General features: G+C 44.2%; 1 protein-coding gene across 5 annotated transcripts in view; it reads right to left on the reverse strand.

Moving 5' to 3' along the window:
* CFAP46 (cilia and flagella associated protein 46) overlaps positions 1-27,612 on the reverse strand; it is a 211,128-nt gene that overhangs the window by 105,736 nt on the left and 77,780 nt on the right. For all 5 annotated transcript variants that reach the window (XM_083149297.1, XM_083149298.1, XM_083149295.1 and 2 more), the window contains 9 exons: positions 27,434-27,565; positions 25,372-25,537; positions 22,638-22,725; positions 14,528-14,681; positions 12,034-12,217; positions 10,740-10,893; positions 10,393-10,655; positions 7,149-7,265; positions 5,306-5,467 (listed from right to left, as the gene is read on the reverse strand). In XM_083149297.1, the coding sequence (XP_083005423.1) occupies positions 5,306-5,467; positions 7,149-7,265; positions 10,393-10,655; positions 10,740-10,893; positions 12,034-12,217; positions 14,528-14,681; positions 22,638-22,725; positions 25,372-25,537; positions 27,434-27,565 (1,420 nt within the window). The remainder of the gene's footprint in view (positions 1-5,305; positions 5,468-7,148; positions 7,266-10,392; positions 10,656-10,739; positions 10,894-12,033; positions 12,218-14,527; positions 14,682-22,637; positions 22,726-25,371; positions 25,538-27,433; positions 27,566-27,612) is intronic.

A 27,612-nucleotide genomic window follows, 5' to 3' on the forward strand; every position in this document is an offset into this window, starting at 1 on the left:
AGTACACATACGGAAAGAGGGATGACCACGCCCCCTTTACCAATGGGCACACCCACTTTACTCATGTCCGTGCCCCCTTTCCGCGTGTGTACCGATTTCCACCCTTCAGATGTAAGAGGGTATGCTGCTTATCGGTTAAAGATGAGGCTCCGAGGCTAAAAGGATTGCCCCAGCCGAACCTTTTAGCCATACTTGCCTACCTGACCCTGGACTTCCCTGGTAATATATGATTGCCATCATACATTACCAGGGAAGCACAGGAACAGAGCATTTTCTCCCGCATGGAGAGGGTCAGGTAGGCAAGTATGCTTTTAGCGGTGACTAACAGCTGCTATTAGTATATTCCCCTTGATCCCTTGTGTAAGACTTCCAGCTTTCTCAGTGGTGAGATGTTGGCATATACAGTATTCTTCAGCATAATACAGATCTATCCTCATACACCTAGCCTCAATACGCTATGCGGCACAAGATGCAAGGTGCTGAATGGTGTAGTAGAGACATTTTCTTTAATTTAGCATTTTATTTGCAACCACCGACAGGTCCGGTATAAGTCTTCTTGGCACCCTAGGCAAAACTTCAACCTACTGTTTCTCTCCACCCTACACAACCCCTTCCCTCCCGGAAACCCCAAACTGGCACCACCCATAGCCACATTCCAGCTCCTCAAGTGAATGTGTAAAGGTGGCATTTTAGAAGTTCCAAAGCCGCCACCTCACATACAGTACATCTTTCATTTTGGGATAGAGCGATAGAGAGACCTGTGTTGCAGTGCTGGTGAGACAGATTCAGATGCAGGGTTCTAGCATCCTATGCAAATCCCCCCCCCCCCCCCCATGTTATCATTGCTTGTCTGCCGCCACACCTGAATACTACATTTAACATAAAGTAGTTCTTGCACTACAGTATATTTATCTCTATAGATAAAGGCCCTCCTACCTCTATGTTGGTTTGTTACTACCTAGTTTGTTTTATCACGGTTTCCAATTGTAAAGCGGAACGGGTTATGCTGCGCTATATAAGAAAGTGTAAATAAATATATTACTGTACTGTCTTTCCTTAGATACCTCACACATACACAATGGTGATTTTCAAAAACAACATCTGGTAGATAAGTATTACACAAGACAAAACTCCGTACGCCACACTAAACCAAAATGCGCCACACTGCAACAATGTACTGTATTTAATCCCCCGCCGCTATTCCCGACGGGGGAAATAGTGGCGGGCACCTATTCACTGCTGTTTCTCTGACAGCAATGAAGAGGCACCTGGGCAGAACGGACCAGACTTTAAAAGCAGTTGGGCACGTTTTGCTGAGGGTGGTCGTGGATTGTTGAGATCACGGCCTTATCTATACGATCCACGGCCGTTTCTCATAGCCGCGCCCCCTTTCATCGTTCGGCAGGTGGGACATTGAATCCCATCTGCCGAATATCAGTGGAGCGGTCAGAGAACGGGCCAGGGTCATGACTGTCTTACATCCCGCCGGTCGTGACCCGGGATTAAATACCCCCCATAATACGCAGCGCTACTAGGCGCAGTGTGCCTGTTTTATCAATCTATGTGCCATAGTGAGGACAAATGAGCATAGCTATACCTGCATACATATGTGTTCACATGCACCCATCCTCCCTGCACTACAAGTCACATTACACATAATGCATGAGCACAGTGTGTGACGCTGTAGCACCATGGCATCTTTTTGTGTGACTTTTTCCATTCAAATGCTTCTTGTTCATAAAGCGATGCAAATAGGATGCACAAGCAGCATCTGCTGACTGCAATTACTAAAAACTATAACGTAGCATTTCATATATAGAGACAGTTGTAGTCATACACAGAATATAGGCATGTCGCATATCATTTTAATCAGCATAAGCCAGAGGTTCTCAAATTATTTTGCTCTGGTACCCCATCAGATGTTAAAAATTATTACAGGAACACAGCAATTTACCGCACAATGACTGCCACACATGTGTAGTCAGCAGACTGCACTTGCACGGCAGCATTGCGGAGGCACAAAACAGAAGTAAAGTTACCGGTAGCGCGATCACTTAATTTCTATCACAACTGCATAGGTCAGTTTTTTTCAGAGTCCCTGCCCTGCATAAGGGGCAGGATAAATAATTCAGGAGTTTTCCCCTGTCCCCGGTCATATAATACAGTACACTGTGTGCTCCTGTGTCTCCAATCCACAGACACATCCCAATAAGTCTGTGCCGAGTGCCCTTATTCTCCCTCATGCTCCCCCCTGCTGCTGCTTCCTGGAACCAGTAATGTAATATTAAAATAAAAATCACTTTAAATCTGTTGCTTAGAGTTCACACTTCTATGCCTGTTTAAACTGACTCATCGTTCATAGACAGTGACACATATTCTGGTTTCTGTGTCCGGTGATAGCAGTCTGCCATCAGGAACGTACATCAATTAGCACAGAAACTGTCTGGGAACAGAATCACTGGCCAGTGTATAATCTGCTGTGCAGTACAATGGAATAATTATACAAAAGTCAATGTGATGAATTATCAATTACATACTACATTAAAAACTTTGAAGTTTTGCCAGTTTAATTAATGAGCATTGGCAAACATTCACTGTTGATTGTCTCAACAATTAATGCATTTCCACACAATAAATTAGCTGTTTATATGGTACTTTATTAGACTTTAATTTATTGATAATCTAATGCTTACTTATCAGTGTCAGCTGCAGCTTCTGGACTGCAGGAGGGGGGCGGGGGAATCACTTAGCACATATATACATACAGGTTATCATGTATGTTACAGTATATAAGGCTTCCCACAATCCTAAACTCTTCCAGACTTCTGGGAAACTAGCCAATGGGAGTCTGGGGGCAGGCTTAGAATTAATGTGTGAAGCATGATGCTGATATATAAAGTGCTGTTTATCCTTAGGTACCATCCAAACACATCATAACATTAATTGGGTACTTGTTTCCTAGCACGGCGCCCGTCGGGTCCCATCGCATACCTTAATTTAAGGTATGCGATGGGACCCGACCGACCCGATTTCGGGCTTTTTAAGAGCTTACAATTTTAAAATCGGTCGCATCGCATGCCATTATAATGGCATGCGATGCGACCGATGCGATGGACCTGATTTTACATAGGAAGCGTGGCGAGCGCAGCGAGCCCGCGAGGGGGGGGCGGAATGCGTCCTCCCACCTTTTCATACCCCCACTATCCACGTTGGCGTGGAGTTGATCTTAAATAGTGTGGCGAGCGCAGCGAGCCCTGCGAGGGGACGCTGCGAGCGCAGCGAGCCCTGCGAGGGGACGCTGTGAGCGCAACGAGCCCTGCGAGGGGACGCGGATTACTTCACATATATTCTGCGTACGCTCGCCATCCTCGTGGGCTAGCTGCGCTCGCCACGCTTTGGGTTGACGTTGATTCTGGCGTTTACAATGGGGGGGCATTCGACATAGTAATTACCCATCAGGGTGGGTAAACAATTAAAAATGGGGTCTGGGGGGCATTTAACATTGGTTCCCATTTAAAATCGTGTCTCAGGGACCATTTAACATTGGGTCCAATGAAAAAATCGGTCAAATCGGTCGCATCGCATTGCATGCGATTTGGTCGCATTCGATGCGACCGATTTTTCCGACCCGATAGCATACAATTAAAATCGGTGGCGCCGTGCTAGGAAACAAGTACCCATTCATTTTTATATGTGCTAAGCGGTTTCAAACATACATTACATGGCCAAGGGGCGACTGTTGAAGGTTTATGACCGATGATGAATAGTTTTGCCATCGATGGGAGAGAACGAGATGGTTTCTCCCCATCAGTGTCAAGCTTAAACGAATAGTTTTGTTCTGCTTTTTTCCCAAAGGGGCCGGGACACGGAGCATAGCTCCGCCCCTGACACCCGTGAAGCCCTGCTCCTGTATTTTGGTTGGCCCACAGGCCAATCAGTCAAAGAAAATGGATGACCATCAATATTTAAAAACATTGATGGTTATCCAGTGCATAGTAATACACTACCGATGGCCAGTTGCACTTTTGCCACTAATGATGGCCATCCCTACCAGGAGCTGCAGCAGCCACTGTTATAGACAGATCCCCAACATATTCTGCAGGACAGCACCATTAGATTACTTTTTTCAAAACATACAATTAATTAAAGTTTTATGTGCTCACACCATGGGAGGACCAGAAGCCATAAGTTGCACTGTGATGATAACTTCACCCCTACGAATGGTGTCATCCAGTATTGCCTGCACCCCCGGTTACGCTGTTGACTGATTTGGTCTATTTCATGGACAAATGGTATTACTGCACACTCCCAGGGACCAATGCCCTTGGGTATGTATATCAGGTCAACAAACTGTGAGTCCTACCCCCAAAGTGGGTACCGACTGAGAAGCATGGGGTTGCGACTCCATGTTGCTGACCATCACGCTCCTGATTTTTCTAATCTCAGTCAGTGATTCAAGGAGTCTGAAAAGTATGTTGAATTGTCTGTTATTTTAGACTCCTCCCATCATTTTGTGCCTCCACAATGCTGCCATGTATGTGCTGTCTGCTGACTACACGTGATGTGATGGGCTATGGTATATTAGACTCCTCCCATCACTCTGTGCCTCCACAATGATGTGCTGTCTGCTGACTACACATGTGACGGGTTATGGTATATTAGACTCCTCCCATCATTCTGTGCCTCCAAAATGCTGCCATGTATGTGCTGTCTGCTGACTACACGTGTGATGTGATGGGTTATGGTATATCAGACTCCTCCCATCACACTGTGCCTCCACAATGCTGCCATGTATGTGCTGTCTGCTGACTACACATGTGATGTGATGACCTTCTGCAGTAACTTGCTGGGGTCCTGTCATTATTTTTATTGTTTGATGGGGTCCCAGAGCAAAATAGTTTGAGGACCCCTGCTCTAGATCGATCCCAAAAAGCTTGATCTGGAAAAAGGTTGACACAAGCAATAGGTCAACATTAAAAAGGTCAACACAAGTTATTCACGTGTTTTTGGCGTCAATGTCGACATCTGAGCAAGTGGACTCCTAATTAGTATTCTGCTTGGCTCCCTAGGCTTTGTGATCCGCTACCGCTGTGCTTAGCACACTACACGGTTCCTAATTGAAGTCCATATGGAAAGTATAGTATGAAAAAGCTTAAAAAATACAAAAAAAAAATACTCATGTCGACCTTTTTATGCATCGACGGTTGCCATGTCAACCTATTGCTTGTGTTGTCCTTTTTGACCATGTCAACCTACACTATCTGATACCATGCCCCCTGCTGTTTAAAGAGAACGATTAACTTACTGGCTTTACAATGGTGCTCCTGTTTATGACTTGGCAAGATGTATCAAGTTTAAATGCATCTCTAACTTCCTCAGGACAGTCAAAGCAAGCCCATTCCTCCGCGTTTAAAGGTAAAGTGTCTATATGTCCCTTCCTCTTGTTCTTCTCCTTGACCACAGCAGGCTGCATTGAAAAAACAACTATTAATATTGTAAGGTTTAACTTTCAAAACTGGGGAGAAACAAGAAGCCGTAGTAATAATAATAATAATAAAAAAATTTTTTAAAATCAGATCTGATGGTAGAATAGTAAAAATACATGAGTGCGAACTGCCAACCAGTAACGGTTTCCTGGCAAAGGTTAGGACCATCCTGTCAGATTCTGTGGGGGTTTCTTCCTTGAGGTAAAGCCAACCAATGACGAGGTGACAGAAGTTGAGAAAGAACCTCCCCTCTGTGACATGGCAGCAGGCCCCTCGCTGTCTATATAAGGACACAACTATTACCACCTCTCTCACTGAAGTAGTTAATTTTCTCTATTGCCCTCCCCAAAGACACAGGAATGGATAAAGAGGTGACCGGCTGACCAGTTCTCCACTTCCTCCACTGTCACTGGAATCATCAACACATACATGGGAAACTGTTGACAATGCTATAGCATATAAACTAATATATATATTAATATATTTATAAATAAAATATAAATAGATGTCTTAGGCAGCCAGCTCTTAATGGAACAACTCTTAGAACCAGCATGGTACGAGGACCCAGATGCTCTCTGTGCCAGCTCATCCATTGACGTCCAACATTGCGTCATGATGTTATTATGGCACAGAGAGGGGGCGGAGCATCGGTCTGTACGGGCTGCTGGGTACCTGTCTGGAGCAGCTAAGGGAGAAGCAGATGACTGCGCTGTCTGTAGAACCCTGCATCCTGTGCAGTTAGGGCCCTGCTCTGGACACTTAATTGAAACTGAAATTCCACTGGATGTGGGATAACGAGGGGAGGAGACTCTATAACTGTACAATTAACTCCTAAAGGTCCAGCTCCTGGCTTGTATTCTATAAGTCAGTAGTGTTCATCAAATAGGATGAAAAACACTTCTCTGCATACGATCTGCTGTTTCCATAGGCGCATGCAACCTTTAGAGGAAGAGCTTTATAAGATCACTAACTGGGGGTCATTCTGGTTGGTTTGCTAAGCAGCGAAAGTTTGCTGCTTAGCGAGCCTTCTAATGCTGCCCGCTGGGTATGCAAATGCCCACCCCCGCCACGGTACGCACATGCCTGCTGGTTTGCAATTGGATGTTTTGTATAAACATCCATCCGCAGTGTAGCATGCAGGGCCAAGATCATTGGATGGTGGGCGACCATCCAATAATTTCCACCATGTCTGGGCTGAATTAGACTTGCGGCATCTGGGTCTGAGAACTGGGCAGACGGCTGATATCCTGTGACATCAGCAACCTGCCCCCGGCAGGCATGCGTATGCCCCCTGTCCACCTGCATCACGCCCTCCCCTGTGCGAACGCCACGGTGACTATGCAAGTAGCCGAAAGCGTCCGCACAGCAGCCCTGCTCATGCGAATATGCGCAGAAAGAAAACATCGGTCTCCCGTGCCAGGGACCAAGTCAACTAGAAACAGGGCCTCTGTGTGCTTCAGTTCAACCACTGCGTGACCTTAAATGCAAAATTTGCCTATGAGCCGACAGAAGACCTTTACAATTCCCTATATGAACCAGACTTTTTAACAAACTCCAATTACTGGTCAGGTTAAGGATGAACTATGAACTTTCTTTTTATACTTCATAAATTTACATTTTGAAAGTTACGACACATTCACCATTCTGGAAGAAGTAAGTTACCTCGCTGATTTCTTTCTTCCTTTTGTCTTTTTGAGATGATGCCGACTGTGGATTTTGAATAGGTGTAGGGTTCTTCTGCAATGACTTAATAAAAGTCCCTGCTGCAGGCAATGACACCTGTGGCAGAGGAAGGAGTCAGATCTCTTTGCTAATAATGAATGAGGACAGTCTGCATTATTGATATTAGTTATAATTTACTGTCACATTTGGAAGCTTTTCATAAAAAGGGGATTTTTTTTCCCCGGCAGTCACCTTCCCATGGCAAGACTGTCTTTCATATAATACAATGATTAGCTGTCTAACTGAATTGTCATGATACAGAGTATTTTATTTAACATATACAGGTTGATTATACCTTATCCAAAATGCTCGGGAACAGAAGAATTTTTGTATTTCAATGAGGTATCTTGAGGCATCTTGCATTTATGTTGTACAAACACACCAGACACATGAAATACACACAAATATATATTTATTTGTGCATAAAAAAAGGTTTCAAAACATGAAACAAAATGTGTGTACTATCTCAGGCACTGAATTGAATGCCAAGCAGTCATTGTCTTGCACATATTTAGTGCCCGTTACATATCATGTCCTCAGTAGTGCCAGTTACATATCATGTCCTCAGTAGTGCCAGTTACATATCATGCCCCCAGTAGTGCCCGTTACATATCATGTCCTCAGTAGTGCCTGTTACATTTCATGTCCTCAGTAGTGCCAGTTACATATCATGTCCCCAGTAGTGCCTGTTACATTTCATGTCCTCAGTAGTGCCAGTTACATATCAAGCCCCCAGTAGTGCCAGTTACATATCATGTCCTCTGTAGTGCTGTTACAAATGTCCCCAGTAGTGCCTGTTACATTTCATGTCCTCAGTAGTGCCAGTTACATATCATGCCCCAGTAGTGCCAGTTACATATCATGTCCTCTGTAGTGCTGTTACAGATGTCCCCAGTAAGTTTTTAGCAAAAAAAAAATAATATTTTTTTTTTCACTTTCTAAAATGTATGTTTTTTGGAATAATTTGGATAACGGATATTTGGATAAGGGATACTCAACCTGTATTACATATACAGGGTGTCACATAATAATGGCATGCATTTTAGTTTTCATGTATAAAAGCGTGGGCACTCACCCGTCTTCAAAAGAGTTAATGTTAGTCTCCCAAGGTATTGATCCGTAATGTTATGGCCATTAATATTTTGAGGACGAACAGCAATTCCCTGGGAGATAGTGGTCATCGGGTGACAGATGACTGCCCGACAGGGGGGATCCTGGCAGTCAGTATCCCAACGTCAAAATCCCAACTGCCGGTGCTCCGACAGGGGGGATTCCGACTGACGGGCTATTCTCCCTTGTGGGGGTCCATGACCAAGTCCGCAGCGTGACGAGCGCAGCTAGCCCGCAAGGAGCTTCTTTGTACTCTAACCCCTGTCGGAGCACTAAGATGGGAGCTCTATTTTAGATGGGATGTCTCTATGGGCAACAAATCAGATGCTATATATTATCTTGTACAAGGTGCTAAATAAGGTACTTGTTTCCTAGCACGGCTCCCACGGTTTTCAATCGTATGGCATCTTATGCATTGTATCGCACCGCATGCCATTTAGCCGCATGCGATGCAATGTGATTTTAAATTGTATAAGCACCCTTATGGGTGCTTTCAATGTTAAATGGCCCCCCTATACGATTTTTAATTGTATAAGCACCCTAATGGGTGCTTACAATGTTAAATGCACTCCCACACCACCCCCAATATCAATGCCAACCCAAAGAGTGGCGAACGCAGCGAGCCGGCGAGGGGCGGCAGTACGCATCCTCCGACCTTTTCATACCCCCACTATCCACGTTGACGTGGAGTTGACTTTATATAGTGTGGCGAGCGCAGCGAGCCACCGAGCGCAGCGTGCCCCGCGAGGGGACGCGTTTTACTTTACATGTATTCCGCGTCCGCTCGCCACGCTTCGGGCTCAGTGATGAGCTGTGCTCGCCACACTATCTAACATCAACTCCATGCCGACATGGATGGTGGGGGTATGAAAAGGTCAGAGGACGCGTACCACCGCCGCTCGCCACGCTTCGGGTTTAGGGTGCTTATACAATTAATAATCTTATAGGGGGGCCATTTAACATTGAAAGCACCCATTAGGGTGTTTATACAATTTAAAATTGTATCCCATCGCATGCCATATACGATGGTATGCGATTTAAAATTGTATAAGATCGGGGACCATCGCGTCGCATCGCATTGTAAGGCTTATGGTGTACGATGCGATGGGCGCCGTGCTAGGAAACAAGTACCCTAAATAAATAAGAAGTAATTTCTGATTGGTTGTCCATAGCAACATCCCATATGAAACAGAACTCCCATCTTAGTAACTTTCCTCATATGACAATGTTCTCTTTAGGGTTGTGACAATCTAAGAAATGTCATTCAAACCTAGAATGGTGCTATGAACTTCTGTACCTTGGTTATGCATTAAATATAGTCCTTAATAAATGTGTGTGTTCCAGTCCTATTTAAAAATGTAACATGTGTACCATTATTATGGAACATCTTGTGTTATCATCATCATTTTGCAATAAGACGCTTAAGGTATAAAGTCTGTATGTAGTGTAATACAGTCCTAACATATAGCTGACTTTAGAGATTAGTGGGTGTGGCTGCTCTAAATTGAAAGCATGGTCCCTGCACAGTATGGGCATCAACATGTGGATCTAAGGGTGTAGCCATCATGGTTTTGCATTTTTTCAGTTAGGGTGTACTATAACCCATACAAACGTTTACTTTTATTTTCACTAACGGCAGACAGGACCTTATTTGCTGGCAAATGTTATGCCACCTTTGTTTATCGGGCTGTACTTACAGTATTTTAACAAAACTCACATAGAGTACGTGGTATGTGTTAGTGATATTTGGTAGCGTACTTAAAACTCCAGCTACTCAATGTTATTATGGAACGTAGCAGCAAGGAAGAAAGGAGTACAATAGGCCTAATACAGCAGTCCTATCATTTGCTCTGATCTTCAGTGACAGTACCGCCCCCTGCCTTCTGACGTAGGTGGTGGCACTGCTTGCACATATCTGGTTATGACCCTAAAGACTATGTTGACTTTAGAACATAAGCTAGCCCATGGAGATCCAAGGACATGTTCGGTTGGAGATCCTCCCTAATTGTGCCTTGATTTCAGAGCTACAGATGTTGGTCTATTTAAAAGGGTGAAATTTGGGGAAAGAAAATACCTGCCAAATCCGCATAATATATGCAAATGCCATCAGACAGTATTGCTCATGATTAGGTGAACCGCAGCCACTAATTGTAGCCATTAATGTGTGTGCTCGTGCCAAGGCTTCCAGCTGTCTCACGTTCCTCAAGTCTTCAATTGAGCTGCAAGTGCTTCCATGACGCTCCTCAATTCCTGCCTTACTTAGAGCGTCATCACTTGCTGGCTCTTTATTGTAACTGGCTTTCTTGTTGGTCTTCTGTTTTGTTTTTTGACTCTTTCCTGTTTGGAAAATAATTTGAGAAATATAAGGCGTTTGAGTGATTTATTGAATGCCAAATGGGGCAACGTCCACAATACACTCACCTTCCTCCGTGCTGTGTGTGAGCTTCATATTGAGCAAAATATCTACTGCCCAATCCAGCTGGTTCATAGCATCACATAGAGGAAACTGTCTGCAATACAACCACTCTGCCAACTCCAGCAGGTATTCAACTTTCTGCCAGTCATGTTCAGGTTTCTATAATTAATATATAAAGAATAAGTCTAATTTATTTTACATAATGAAGTCTGGAAAAATATATTCATATTTCTTAACATAGAATCATAAAATAGTATAAAAAAATTGGCTAATACATAAAGTATATATTACAGTATGAATGGATGATATATTGTGGGCGCGGTGGCAGTTGTGTACCACCAATATGTCGGTGTACGATTGTTCACTGACATACCGCATAGGCCCTGCAGCTTTGCTGATATATATGCAGAAATATTGGTGCATTGTGCTGTGTGTACTGTACACTTGCTACTGAGGCTGCCGGTAACTGACATCACAACTGGTAGTGCACAGTTGTGATGTCAGGCACAAAACTACGGGCTGCAAATTAGTATGTATGCAATTACAAATTGTTAGATAGGTTGGTTGATCAATTAGAATGCCGTTACATCAGCCTCGTGTGTACCCAGCATTAGTAATATTAAGAAATAAAGGGCCAGATGTATCAAGCTTCAAAAAGTGATCAAGTGGAAAGTGATAACCAGCCGATCAGCTCCTGTCTGTCATTTATCAAATCCAGCCTGTAACATGGTAGGAGCCGATTGGCTGGTTGTTTATCACTCTCCACTTGATCACTTTTTGGAGCTTGATACATCTGGCCAAAAGTACCAACCAATCAACCCCTAAGTGTAATTATTTTAAACACAGTCTGTAACATGACAGTTAGAAGCTCATTGTTTGGTACTTTGTCTCTCTCCAATTAATTTCGATCTAAGCTTTGATACTGCTCTTGCCAAATATTTAAATATAATAAGTATATTAAGGGTCAGACTCCTGGGCCGTTTTCATCTGGACCGACAGTAACTCGACAGTCGGAATTCAATATTTCGGCTGTAAGTGTCGGAAAGTTGGTGGATTAGCGAAAAACGGCCGCAGATTGACAAAAAACATCCATGAATGCCACAGTCCATAGCCGTTTCCGAAAAAACAAATCCAACTTTAAAAAAAAGAGCAGATCTGACAGCCTTCAATGCAGTCAATAACGACTGCATTGAATTGGTGAGGTGCGTGCCGATATTTCCCCTGTCGAGAAATATTGGCCCATATTGAATACCACCCTAGTCTTCATAAACAAACAATGGGAAGCCCTAGTTCACAGACCTGCAAAGCATCAATTGCATTCAGATAACATGCTAACTGTTCACGGGTGTTAGTGACGGTAAGAGCAACATGACGCCAAATGTATGACACATAATCTTCGCTTTCGTCCTTAAACTTCTGAATGTCCAAAAAAAAGTTATGGCCCAGCCGTGCCTTCACCAGAACACGGTGTTTGATAATGACTCTGCAAATGCAAAACATATGATTATTATATAAGATACATACAAATGAATGTGAATAGACCAAATACTGAAATAAATTATTATCTGGTCTCGCCAAAAAAAAAAAAGTGATAACATCTAGCAAGAGATTGATGTGGTTCATTGGTTCGCTGTCTTCTGGAACCGAGCTCCTGATGAAAGATGCATTGCTTGTGTCTCTATAGCGCGTGCCAAGGGCTTACCCACTTCCAGAGATCATTGTTTGTCCTCCTGTCTGAGATATAAAATCAGTTTCTGCCAACAAAGGTGTTGGGAAACAAATGAGAAACTAAATGAGTTTCAGATCTGGTTCAATGAATGGAAGACTATTAATTAAAAGAAAAACATGTACAGTATCCTTCTGTGGCATGTACACACTGAGCCACTAATAAGGCATCTATTCATTCACCGCAATGTGACACAATACAGGGCATTAATTAATAAGTGATATAATTAATTGAAAAAAATTCCATAGTCATGATTATGTAATTCACAAATAAAGGTTGGACACATGTGCCTCTAACTGACATCCCTTTGTTTCATATTATTCAAGGTAAATGGGGTCAGAATCTTACATAATGGGGGTTATTCTGGTTCACTCGCAAAGGCAAATTCCTTCTCAAATGGAAAAACCATGTGCACTGCAGGTGGGCAGATGTAACATGCGAAGCGAGTTAGATTTGGGTGAGTTATTTTGTTTCTGTGCAGAGAAAATACTGTCTGTTTTATTTTTACACTGCAATATACTGTAGATCTCACTTTGAAGTAAAACCCCACCCAAATCTAAGTGACAGTATTTTCTCTGCACAGAAACAAAATAACTCACCCAAATCTAACTCTCTCTGCACATGTTACATCTGCCCTACCTGCAGTGCACATGGTTTTGTCCATTTGAGAAGGAATTTGCCTTTTGCGAGTGAACCAGAACAAGGGCCAAAGAAAATTGGCTGTAATTCAGTAAGAGCTGTAGTTTTGTGGATAACTGGAAAACTACAGCTCCCAGCAGCTGCATGCAGAGGTGTGACCCACATAGGTCACCCCTGTCTGTCTGCCCCTCCACTTTAGAACATAAGCTCTCATGAGCAGGGCCCACTACCCTCATATGCTTCCCCTCTTATACCATTTTCTACTGCAAACACCAAGACCTTGGTTTCTGCCACTCTGATGTCTATGTAAATGTCCACCTTTGCACCAATGTGTATATACCATATATTTGTCCTACATTGTCCTGTTCTGTAAAGGGGTACACGCACTGGGTGATTTTTGGCTATTCTCTAATGGGCCATGCACACAGGGTAATTACAGCCCCATTTATAAGCAATCTGACTAGATCGCTAAGAAATAAAGCCCCCCGGCGATGGCAATATGCGGCCCCGTACGTCGCTATCACCTGACTAGATTTATTCTGTATGCAGCATAAATCTAGTCATCACCTGTGTTCTCTCAATTGAGAACACTGGCCATGACCAATCGCTCAGAACACATCGCTGGTGCAGTGCTGTGTGCTGAGCGATCTGTGCAGTGCTTAACTAGATCGCTCAGCACACTGCTGCTGTTGCCCCGTTGTGTACAATGCTTAAGCGAGCTGTCCAGATCACTTAGTAATTAAGCACAAATTGCTCAGTGTGTACATCCCCTAATGATGACGATTTGCAGTGCCGTGTGTCGCCACCGCCAGCCCAGTATAAATAAAATATAATAGTAATAATAATAATCCAAGAAGGATAATATGGTTCTGGAAGTGCAGTTGGAGCAGGTAGGAAGTAAAGGTGGCCATACATCAGAAAGATATTGTACCCAATCATACAATCTCAATTGATTGTAAGATAGATTGTATGCAGATTGTGTGCACAACTTGTGCACACAATCATACAATCATGCAGCAGATGGATTGTATGACTGATTGTAAGATGGATTGTATGCAGATTGTGTGCACATCTTATGTACACAATCATGCAGCAGATGGATTGTATGACTGATTATATGATGGATTGTGAGTAGATTGTGTGTCCAAAAACTACCAAGGACTGCCGGGGATTTCAATGGAATTTGTACACAATCATGAGCGCAATCGATCTTAAGATCGATCTTTCTGATGTACATGTATGGCCAGCTTAAGAGTGCATCTGATGGCCCTGCAGACTGTATTACACCTGACCACCATGTCTCAGATGAGTAAACTTTCCATCTCAGTGTTCTGTGAAATGACCCTTTAATAATGTATCATGCACTACACTACAATAACAATACAATATGTACATACAGTACTATGTCCAACAAATGTGAATACTTACAGTCTGTGCCTGGTACGTGGTAAAATGTTTATGGCTTCATCCAGCACTTTCAGGCCTGATTCCCAGTCTCTCTTATCTGCATAAATGCTGAACAGCAGCTCATACAGTGCAGCTTTCAGGCTGAACTCCTCAATACGATCATCTGATTCAATTGCTGAAACGCAATGCATACATGGTATTACTGCCAGGTGGCTCAGTATGTGCAATCACAAGGTTAGATAATGTGCTGGCCCAAGTCTGCAAGACTCTAGGAGATGGACTTTGCGTAGAATGGAAGACTATGCACTTTATTACCAAGAGGCGGCTTTTGTTCACTTCCTGGCGGGTTAGAGGTGAAAATGTAAAGCGACCGCGCAGTCAGTGTAAAGCAAGCCAGACTTAGGGCCCTATTCAGACCTGATCGCAATACAGCAAAACCATGCGGCACTGCAAGTGGGGGAGATGTAAATCTAACTCTCTCTTCCCATGTTACATCTGCCCCACCTGCAGTGCAGCATGAGTTTTCCATCTGCAACAACTGCACCTTTGCTAACAGGTCTGAATTAGGCTCTTACAAACGTCGATGCTTGTGAAATAAAGGAATGTAACCAATCAGAGTAAGTGATGGATACAGACAGAGCAATCTATATCCCAGATAACTGTACATCTGGGGATGGATCATTGGATAGACAAGGTCGACAAGCATAAGGTCAACACTACTAAGTCGACATGCATGAAGGTCGACATGACTGAAGGTTGAAATGGGGGTTATGTCAACAGGGTCATTAGGTTGACACAATCATTAGGGCAACATGGGGAAGGTCGACAGTCAAAAGGTCGGCATGGGTTTTTTCTATTTTTTTTTACTCGAATGTCCACACAGTCGATGTGGACACTAAAAAAGTGCACTGCACGCCATGCTTCGGGCTGGTAGGGCATGAAATACCTCCTGTCGGCACATGTCAGCTCAAAAAAAAAGTGAAAAACCCCATGTCGACTTTTTGACTGTCAACCCTCCCCATGTTGACCGAAAGATTGTGTCGCCTAATGACCCCGTGCCATGCATTTCGACATAGTGGTGTTGATCTAATGCTTGTAATTATAATGCATTACTTCCTTTGATTATAGATCACCCTGTCTGGGTATGGGTCATTGGGTCGACCTACTTTAGGTGGACATGCATTGGATCGACCACTGAAGGTCAACATGGCTTAGGTTGACACACTGAAACTGGTCGACCTGGAGAAGGTCGACACAAGCATTAGGTCCAATGGCTAGGTTCTTTTACGTTTTTTCCCCCCGAATGTCGCCATGGACACCGTCAAAGTGTACGGGCACTATTCTATTCTCCCTCCATGCCCTAGTGGATGGTAGATCATGAAATACAGCCTGTCCGCACGTGTTGGCTAAAAAAAAGTGAATAACCCCATGTCGACCTAGCCATTGTTGATCTAATTCTTGTGGCAACCTTCCATCCTTGTCGACCTATTTCAGATGTTGTCCTCCAGTGGTCGATGCACGTCGACTTTTGGTGTGTATACCCCTTGTATAATGTAAAATGCAAACTGGAATATTAGACTATTAGTAGGAGGAGATGCTGAAATGATCAGATATATATCTCATCCTTCTTCCACTATTGGGACTTTGGGAATATGCGCCTGATTTATAAATGATTGGACAGGCCGAGATTTCTGGTCAGGGCCGCCACTAGTAATGTTGGGGCCCGGGACTGACCTTCAGCCCCCCACACACGCCGGCACCCCCCCACGCACCAGCAACCCGCCTCCCCCTACGCCCCCCAATTAGTATTACTTACCAACATCTCCCTCCAGCAGTGGCGGCGCAGCATCTTCTCCCTCCTCCAACAGTCGGCATTCTAGGCTCGGCGCTCTGCAAGCTGCACTGTGCAGTGAGTGCCTGGCCGGGGGGGGTGCCCAGGGGGGGTAGATGCATTGTGCGGGTGCAGGGGGTGGTGCTGTGCCACTGTGGGCAGCTGCCCGGGCCCCTCCAGAGGCCGGGGCCCGGGACAGTTGTACCCATGGCACCCCCCTGTCGGCGGCCCTGTTTCTGGTAGATAATCTGTGCACACATTCTACCCGTTCCGTGAATGTGCAGTACAGGCCCTGCGCTCGCATGACAATTTTGCTAACACCTTATCCAAACTGACAGGCAGAGGCATTTGGAGAAAGGGACAGGGGCTGCTGTCGAGGGCGGAAACGGGCCCTCCATTTTTTATCCGGGAGTGAGACGCAGTTTCCTTGGCCTTGCAGTCCTCCCCACGACAGGCAGCTTGAGTAAGGTTATACTTACTGAGGCCGGCTGTCGCAAAGGTATTCATCTAAAACTTCCATGCAATCCTAGTTTTAAGCAATCGCAAATACAGGCAGGAGGTTTACATTGCTATGGATTGCATATGCTAACGCCAGTGCTATTTTTCAGCAGGAACCAGCAGGAACTCAGGGGTAGATTTATTAAGCTTGGTGAAGTGATAAAGTAAAAGTGTCTGGACTTTATCACCAGCCAATCAGCTCATAACTGTCATTTTTCAAACCAAGCCTGTAACTTCACAGTTAGGAGCGGTGAAGTTATTACTTCACCGCGCTTAATAAATCCGCCCCTCAGTTCCTGAACCTCTAATTCTTGGGTGGGGAACGTTTGTATGGGGGAAAAATCCTTCGCGGCCATATGTAAAAGTTTCTCTTACAGTACAAATTGTCCTGCTGCAGCCTTCCCACGCTCCGGCGGCTGCCACTGAATAGGACTGACAGTCTCCGGCTGCTGTTGATTAAGAGGAATCTCGCAAGAACTACCGACCTCTCACAAGAATTCCCCTCTACTTGACTCCCGGCAAAGCCACCAGGCGGGTGATTGGGCCACTCAGACAGGTTACGAGGGCCGCACACGGCCCCCGGGCCTGAGGTTCCCTACCCCTGCTCCAATTAAATATGACATCATCTGGGTTCCTGAACCTGTTCTGGGCAAAAATGTACTTTCCATAAGATAAGTTTTATTTTAAAGTCACCTGTGATTGCCTAAGTTTCTATGTACAATATATACCTCTATCTCTATCTCTCTCTCTCTTTATCTCTCTCTCTATATATATATATTTTTTTTATTTTATTTACTCAATCCATCCCCAGACCTGGAGTTGCTGGACCTATTTTTCCAGAAAAATAGTACTGACCAACGAATATATGATCCATGCTGCATCAGGCCCTATATATCTCATATTGGGGCGGAAGACAATAACACCACTATTTCCATCTTTCAAGGATTTCCTGTGCACATTGTTACATTTATTGTTACCGTTAATACTAAAATCAAATCATTTCCTTTTTTGTTCTAGATTGATGAGTATGTTGAGAGAATGAACGATACGACTAACATGTAACCAGGAGATCGGGCCAAGGACATTCTATATGATGCTTCCTCAAAGCTGATTGGTTGTAATGGGCAACTTCCCCACTGGACCAGAGAAGTATTATTACATTATTAAATATTATTTGGCTTGGGGGCAATGTATCTAGATCTGCACACATTTTAATGAAGAGTCTCCCATTTGGACTGTCCCTGGAAGCACTGGTATTTTTCCACACTAATAAGGGAAACACACTGGGCGATTCCTGGCCCCACCAATATTATGAACTGTATCGGCAGTGCCACGGTGGTAGGGACATCACCCGCCCCCTACTCCATACATGCAGGTGTAGACTAGATAGTCAACAGTGAGTGGTACAAACACCACTACTTGTCCTCTTTAGAAAGTTTGATACATCTCTCCCTGAGAAGCTGTCTTTACATCTGGAGAAATTATTACGTTTTCCAAACCACAAGCAATACATTTTTTGCATTAATAGTTTAAGGTGCACACACACACACACACGTGGCAATTTTTGGCACTTTTCTAAGCGCTCTGTCTAGATCAGCGGTTTTCAAACTGTGGGTCCTGACCCCAAAGTGGGTCCCGACCTTCTCAGCATGGGGTCGTGACTCCATGTTGCTGACCATCAGGCTGATGACTTTTCTAATCTCAGTCAGTGATTCAAGGAGTCTGATAAATCTGTTGAATTGTCTGTTATGTTAAGGCCCCCATACACTAGGGCGACTTAGGACAAGTCGCCCCCGACTTCCCCCTGAGCTTCCCAGGCTGCTCCCCGGGGGAGCTTGATTAGATTGGCACTTGATGTGCCATTTTTTACATGTGATAAATCGTCTCGATTTATCACATGTAAAAAACCCGGGGAGCAGGGGGGGGGGGCTGCTGGTGGGAGCAGGGGGGCTGGGGACGCTGCAGGGACACAGACGCTGCGGGGGACACAGACGCTGCGGGGGACACAGACGCTGCGGGGGACACAGACGCTGCGGGGGACACAGACGCTGCGGGGGACACAGGCGGCATAGAGCCGGGAAGAGGGAGCCGGGAGCTGTCAGTGCTAGAAAAAAAAGCCTACTGTATACAATGAATGGGCAGTCTGTGATTGGCTGAGCGCTCTCTCAGCCAATTGCTGACTGGCTGAGAGAGCGCTCAGCCAATCACAGGCCGCCCATTCATTGTATGGGCTTTTATTTTTTTTATTCAGTGCTGACAGCTCCCGGCTCCCCCCGCCCGGCTCTATGCCGCCTGTGTCCCTCGCAGCGTCCCCAGCCCCCCCTGCTCCCTCCACCGCCGCACCGCCCCACTAGGTCCCAAGTCGGGTGGTCGGACGTGCAGCAGGTCCGACCACCCGACGCAGATCCGATGCGCACGGGACCGCGCATCGGATCTGAGGGGACATCAAAACTAGCCGATTTTGGTCCGATTTAGGCCAGATCCGACTGATCTGGCCTAAATCTGACCAAAATCGGCTAGTGTATGGGGGCCTTTAGACTCCTCCCATCATTGTGTGCCTCCACAATGCTGCCATGTATGTGCTGTCTGCTGACTACACATGTGATGTGATGGGTTATGGTATATCAGACTCCTCCCATCATTGTGTGCCTCCACAATGCTGCCATGTATGTGCTGTCTGCTGATTACACATGTGATATGATGGGTTATGGTATTTTAGACTCCTCCCATCACTCTGTGCCTCCACAATGCTGCCCTGTATGTGCTGTCTGCTGACTACACATGTGATGTGATGGGTTATGGTATATCAGACTCCTCCCATCATTGTGTGCCTCCACAATGCTGCCATGTATGTGCTTTCTGCTGATTACACATGTGATATGATGGGTTATGGTATATTAGACTCCTCCCATCACTCTGTGCCCCCACAATGCTGCCATGTATGTGCTGTCTGCTGACTACACATGTGATGTGATGGGTTATGGTATATTAGACTCCTCCCATCACTCTGTGCCCCCACAATGCTGCCATGTATGTGCTGTCTTCTGACTACACTTGTGATGTGATGGGTTATGGTATATCAGACTCCTCCCATTATTGTGTGCCTCCACAATGCTGCCATGTATGTGCTGTCTGCTGACTACACGTGTGATGTGATGGGTTATGGTATATTAGACTCCTCCCATCACTCTGTGCCCCCACAATGCTGCCATGTGTGTGCTGTCTGCAGACTACACATGTGGTGTGATGACCTTCTGCAGTAACTTTCTGCGGACCTGTCATTATTTTTATTGTCTGATGGGGTCCTAGAGCAAAATAGTTGGAGGACCCCTAGATCATTGAGAAATTAAGCACACATTGCCTCATGTGTACACCGCATCTTTATCACATGCAGTCAAGATCTAGATACAGTAGATCTCCTGCATGTGCACAAAGAACACTGCGTTAGCTCAAGGGAGATTTCCCTAGCCTACATTGCTCAGTGTGCAGTCTAAACAGAAATCATCCCATGTGTACAGAGCTTTTGACAAAGGTTCTCATGTCCTATATAAAACAAACGGGATGCAGTTAATATCCCGGCGGTCGGGATCCCGGCGTTCAGAATCCCGAGGCCGGAATCCCGACCGCCGAAATACCGACATATTCTCCCTCCGTGGGTGTCCACGACACCCCTGGAGGGAGAATAAATTAGTGTGTCGAGCGTAGCGAGGCACCGGGCCCCCTGCGTGGCGAGCGCAGCGAGCCCGCAAGGGGGGGCGATCCACGTCCCCCCCTTGTCGGCATTTCGGCTGTCGGGATTCCGGCGTCGGGATTCTGAACGCCGGGATCCCGACCGCCGGGATTCAGTACTGAATCCAAAACAAACAAGTACCACCTTTTGTATGACAAAATGCTATATCCAGAACAAAGAGAAAAGAGATGGACATAGGAATATTGTTTTGGACCATAAAACATCTGGCACTAATTACAAACTGTATGCTTTACAATGAGAAAGATACTATATTAAAGTTATTGCTGCCAATAGAGCAGGCATGTTCAAACTATGTCCCTCCAGCTGTTGTGAAACTACAAGTCCCATCATACCTTGCTTTGCTATTGGAGAATGCTAAAACTATGGCAAGGCATGCTGGGATGTGTAGCTTCACAACAGCTGGAGGGCCACAGTTTGGAAATGCCTGCACTAGAGCAAAGAGGTGTTATCTATAGGTACTGGCACTGCAGCTGTTAGGGAGGGGGTGTCATCCTAAATTGTTGTGTGTGTCATACAGATGTGCCCCCAAAATAATTGCTGCAGTCGCAATAAACAGTCTTTCTTTGCGCTAAAGTCCTTTGACACTCTGCAATCACTGTGCGTTTTTTTTTAATGGAAATTAATTAAGCTCGGTGAAGTGATAAAGTGTCTGTTTTTTTATCACCGGCCAATCAGCTTCTAACTGTGAAGTTACAGGCTTGGTTTGAAAAATGACAGGTAAGAGCTGATTGGCCGGTGATAAAAACCAGACACTTTATCACTTCACTGAGCTTAATAAATTTGCCCCACAGTCTCTCTTATATTGATTCCAATATAGAATTCTGTTCCACTCCGTAGGCAGACTCACGCAGTATACAAGTGTCTTATAACAATCATTAATCATTGCAGTTTCCTGGCTCATCCTAGCCACATTGTGTTGCAACCAATGAGGAGTCAGGGTGCAACTTCATACAAAAAGAAAATTGATGCCGGATACTAGCAGAGTTGCACAGGACAGCTCATTTGTACCAAGCATGGCATATTGAGGCTAGACACATCTGTAGGTTATGGGTCAGTAAAGGCTGCTACAGAACAACACTGTCACCTTTTAAATGAAATCAAATAGAAATATACTGATGGTAAAAAAAAATTCTCCAAATAAAATTTTTATTTTAGGTTACAACTCTCATTCTACTCTAATCAGGCACCAATACAACCTGGCAATTTCCCGACATTGAGAGTGCTGGGTCATTGTGCCGGAAGCAGCCTGACCCCCTTTCACACTGAACAGCAAATTACCGGGTTGAAAATTTCAACCCGGTAATTTGCTGAATATCACGGGTCCTTTTTCTGTGTGAAAGGGTCAACCCGGGTCGTAAATCCCAGATTCTTGATACTGGTAAATTCCAAGGATTTATGACCTGGGTTGACTCTTTCACACAAAAAAAAGGACCTGTGTTATTCGGCAAATTACAGGGTAGAACTGCGGCACCCGGTAATTTGGTTTTCTGTGGGATAGGGGTATTAGGGGTATATTTGCTGCTGGTCGATTTTAGTTGGCCATTTTCTGGTCGATATTAATCGCCTTCAGATCGATAAAAATCTTTTGTTATTAATGATGGGCTTCCAGGGCTTATACACACAACAACATTTTTATATTCATTTTTAAATGTTTGTATATGTGTGTTATAGTCCTGAAAGCCAAACATCAATTAAGATAAATTTTGAGCAATCAATAAAAAAAAAAATCGATCAACATCGACCAAATAAATATACCCCTCAGTGTTTTATATATATATATATATATATATATATATATATATATATATAAATGTGTGTGTGTTATGTGTCAGCTGAGATTTAACACATATTTATGGTATATTATATATATGTGTTATGTGTCAGCTGAGACTTGACACTAATATATAACATACAGTAGCTTCAGGAGAGAACTGGCCGTACAGCGTACTGTTAACTGAGATTTTGTTCATGCATAATAGAACATATAAATGTGACAATATCGGACAGATGTAGGTGATTTTATTAAGTATCTTTACTAATTCATTACCTACCTTGGGGATTATCTGGGCCATGCAGTGAACAGCTTTGAACATCCATACTAGGCCAAGGGTGAAATAACGTGGTATCATCCTCTGATGCCTAGCAAAGCGAAAAGTAAGATTAATGTCCATCCCATCAGCATGAAGCTCTCTGTTCTCTCTAGCTTTTTTTCTGAATGTATTTGAGAAAAGGCTTCTACAAGTAGGGTCTGATTAGAATCACATGCAATGTGGGGACTAACGCCACGTCGTGCTAGATGGAAAAAATGGGGTGGACAATCCAAATGTACAACACTGAATAGGTGGCGACTGGCAACACAACTATGACACAAGTCCGTTATGTGCAACAGACAGTAGCACCCACTCAGCAGCCACAAAGCGTCTTTCATGCATCTGAGTTTGTTTGGAACTGCTCTAAGCTGCATCCTGTATGTTGCCTGCGATAGAAATGCTATGTATAGTCGCTCTCTGGCTTGGATGAGACTCAGGATCTGAATAACTAAGAGAACCACTGACTTGACTGTAAACTCTGTAATCATGGCTCAACTTACTTAAAACGATCTATTAGGGTACGAGAACTGTAAGAAATGGCTGTGTCTAGGGTGGCCAATCCCGAGATTGGGATCGGCGGGATCCCAGGAATTTGCCCCCAAAACACTGGGATTTCAATACTGGGATTTCAGGATTAGAATGCGCATGCGCAGTCTAATGCTGGGCAGCGTCTGAGCACTCACTCAGACGCTGTCCGGGCTGCTCCCGATGCCCTGCCTGCAACTCTGCACAGCATGATGGACAGAGGTTACGCTGCGCATGCCGAACAATTGCTCCGCCTACAGCCACACTGAACATTGCTCCCCGGCCAGGCACCAGCCGCCCGGCACCCAGACGCGATTCCAGCAGCGCATCAACTCTCCCCGGTCCGGCTCCCAGGCAGTTCAAAGCCGCCTGCCCGCACAGCTCCCGGTGGCATTTTTTTCATTAGGAAAGCCAGTCCCGGGAATCCGAATTCCGGGATTGGCTTCCCTAGCTGTGCCTGGTCAAATATGTCATATTCCGCTCTACAGATCACACAGATTACACAGATTCCCCCCCAGTTTATAACACAGTTTATATAGTACTGTATCAATCACTTTTCTCATCACAAAGAGTCAACATTCCATAGCCATAAAAATCCATATAATTTCCATTACAACATTTTTTATAAGTAATAGAATATAAAGCAGGAAAATATGCCCAAACTATGGGTACAGTATATTCTGTTCTCATTTTAATTTTCAAGTTGTGAACTATTATGTACATATAGTATAGTGTGTTATTAAGGGCATAATTCAGACCTGCTTGCTAGGCTGCATATATTCTCAGCCTAGCGTGCAGGTAAACGCCGCTCCACCGAATGTCCCCGCTGTCCGATTCCGCTCACTAGCATGCGAGTGGTTGCGTTCGCATACACATCTGCCCACATGCAACTGACTTTTGTTCTGGCCGGAGATGGCCGAATTTGGGGTGGGCGCTGACATCATGTGACATCAAGCAGGCATCAATGGGTGCGTTTCTATGGGCGCACCCATCGTTTTTGTGGGCATGGTCCCCTGTGTCTGCCTCCTGTCCACTCCTGAAGAGAACGCCGTGGCGAGTGTGAAACTCCTCAAAGGCATCAGCTCAGGGGGTTTGCGCAAACCCCAAACATCAGACGAGGTAGCGAATTCAGCCCGCGTTGATCGGGTCTGAATCACCCGCTAAATGCACTGTACCTGAGATTCAAAACATGACTTCTAATATAAATAGTCATTCAAAAATAGTTCATGGGCTTCAAAACAAACCGATTTTTGGAATGAACACAGAAGTGATGAGAATCTAAGGGATTATGCAGACATTAATTACAGGAGTTTGCAAAGATATCATAATTCTTGAATTCTAAATAGTACAGAAGTTACAGGCTACTCCCACTCTGCAGCGGATGAGGCATGTGTGCACCCACGGGTAAAGCTAGTCTCGCTGTCACCTGACTCCTCATGGTGCCCCACCCCTTCCACGTACCAATGGTAGTCGGTACCCTCTACTTATTTCACAACCAATTAATAAAGAAGGGATCAAGTGACCACATTATACTATAGACAGCATCAATGATGACTGCCGTACTGTACAGACAGCATTAGTGACTGCTGCATACTACAGAGAGCATTAATGCCCAACATCATTATTGACTGCCATATACTAGATAGCATTATTGAACACTTATTTGCATTGCTATGACTCGCACATGCTAAGTTGCAGTTTATTATAAGCAATCCATGTTGAAATTGGACAAAATTCTTAGCGCTGCCTATCATAATTTATACCCAACCCACCCAGCCCTTTCCCCATACCCTATGTTGCCTGTTGGAGGTCTCGTCTTTTGAATTTGCATCCTTACTGGTGTATAATACAGGGGTAGATGTATGAAGCAGTGATAAAGGAGAAGTGAGTCAGAGGAGAAGTGGTCCATGGCAACCAATCGGCACGGAAATAACATCTATAATTTGCATAATATAAAATTAAACAGAGCAGCTGATTGGTTGCCATGGGTCACTTCTCCTCTGGCTCACTTCTCCCTTATCACTGCTTCATACCTCTACCCCACAGTGAGCTGCAGTATAGAAAGTTATGAGTTACTTGGATATGGTCGAAAATGAGATATATCAAAAAACATATATATTTATATCAATACAATTAAGATGCTTTTATAAATGAACCCACGACTTTGTACCTGTTTCTGTTTGATGTCAGCTTCAGTGAAGGCCTTGATAACACACGTAACAGAATCCTTTAGGACCTCTCGCTCTTTAGCAGACTGTATCAGTGGAGAGCAGGCATACCGGAAATGTTTTGCTGCCTGTAGTGTTAAAGCGGGGCTGCCAGCTTCACCACCAAATCTACAGGTAAAGTATAAGAAAATGAGCCACATACTACCATATATGTACATGTGGAATTTCATATACAGTACGTGCAGTTAAGTGACAATCCAGACAATCCATCTAAAGTGACATTTTCATCCAACATCCCAATTTCTCCCAACTAGCACTTATTAAATCTCTGCTCTTCTGCTCTGGGTTTGTTACAACAGTCCTTGACTAGCAATAAAAGCGTGGACAGTTAAAATCCAACGTTCAAATGTATTAAGCCTGATGAAGTGATAAAGTGGAAGGTGGTAAATGCACTAGCCAATCAGCTCCTGTTAAGTTACAGACTTGGTTTAAAAAGTGACAGTTATGAGCTAATTGACTGGTGCATTATCACTTCACCAGGCTTAATACATCTGCCCCAATGTTAGATAAATCACTAGTGGAGGACTGATCTGCAAGGAATGTTAGCATAGTAACATACCTCCCAACTGTCCCGCTTTCTGCAAGAATGTCCCATTTTTTGGGACCCATGATGGGGGGGGGGCAGTTGGGAGTCCCCCCTGTCACCAGTGAATAGATACTGTGCTCATGCCTGGTGAAACCTGTGGCGCGGCCCCGTGGGAGTGGTGAGACATAGGTCACGCCCTTCCTGCTAGGCCATGCCCCAATTTTTTTTGGGTGTGCACCAGTGTCCCTCCTTCTTCCTCCTCGAAGTTGGGAGGTATGTAGTAATAGAGGGAGGCATGATGGGAGGTACTATTTATAGAATAGATGGGGCTGCCCTTTAAATGCTAATCCCACCAATCCAGTCAGGTCTATGGATACCCACAATTTCCAACCATCAGCTCCAATGGACTAATCTGAGGATCAGCAACACTTCCAACAAGGGAGCAATATAGGAACAAGCGGGACTCCACATAATTGGTTTCCAATGTCCTTATAATTTTCAATACTTTTAATCAAGTGCAATATTAATATTGTATTTTTATTTATTTTTATTTATTTTTTGTATTGCTATACAGTATGTTAATATTTTTATATGCTTTTCGTCCCATAACAAATTAGACGATTATGATGCATTAAACAAAATTATTATAAATTGTAATACCCAATTGATCACTTTATATTATAGCGCTCCACTCCTCCCTTTCCCTTTTTTCTTCTCATGCATTTGTGCTGGGAACGGACCTTCCTATTGTGAGAGCAGCTAGCACAATATCCCATTTTAGGTGCCTACTTTTTACCAACTGGTTAAAAAAATAAATTTCTCTTTACTTTTATTATACTGAACTACTGTACCAGAAAGTTTTAGAATGACAGATTTTGCACTAATAGGTTCACTACACCCTTTGCTGCAATGGCCACAAAGCTTTCTGTCATTTCCCCATAATAACTACTTGACTCTTAGGGGCAGAGGTTGTCACCAGGTGAAAAAAACACGGCAAAGATTCGCCTTTCAGTATTGAATCACGGGTATTTTCGCCCGTTTTTGAGAAAATTTTCACCCATGCCATTTTACTTTTTGGGGGGGGGGGGGGGTGAATCGGCATGGGGGCGAAAATGGAAGGAAAAATGAGCAAAAACAGATGCAAATTCGACAAAACTAAGTGAATGTGATGCAATTTTACTGATACGTGTGGTTTTCGCTGATGTTGGATTTTTCACCCAGGCAAAAAATCAGCACTGGGATTGAATAGGGTGAATTCGCCCCAAAAACATGAGAAAACTGCAATTTTTTGCCTGGGATTGAATACGGGCCATAATGGTAAGTGGACTTTTATTGTGATTAATGTACAACAAATAGCTGAATGTTTCCTCCATTCATATGTTGTGTCTTGCATCACATGGCACATTGAGGCTAGTAGCATGAAGACACATCCGTACCACAATTGAATGAATCCACAAGTAGTACAAAACAAAACATACCTTGCGCTTATTTCAAAGGCTTTTATGGCAGAGAGACGCAAGTGTTTATTTCCCGCCAAATTGTCCATTATGCTCTGACCATGAATGCAGGCAGCGGTGCTCAACATTTCACCTGCCAGTTTCCGGTTGTACCTACAACATGTTATAAATGATTTAGTAATACATACTGAACGGAAAAT

The sequence above is a fragment of the Crinia signifera genome, chromosome 6, assembly GCF_055691185.1.
Source record: "Crinia signifera chromosome 6, ASM5569118v1, whole genome shotgun sequence".
NCBI lineage: Eukaryota > Metazoa > Chordata > Amphibia > Anura > Myobatrachidae > Crinia > Crinia signifera.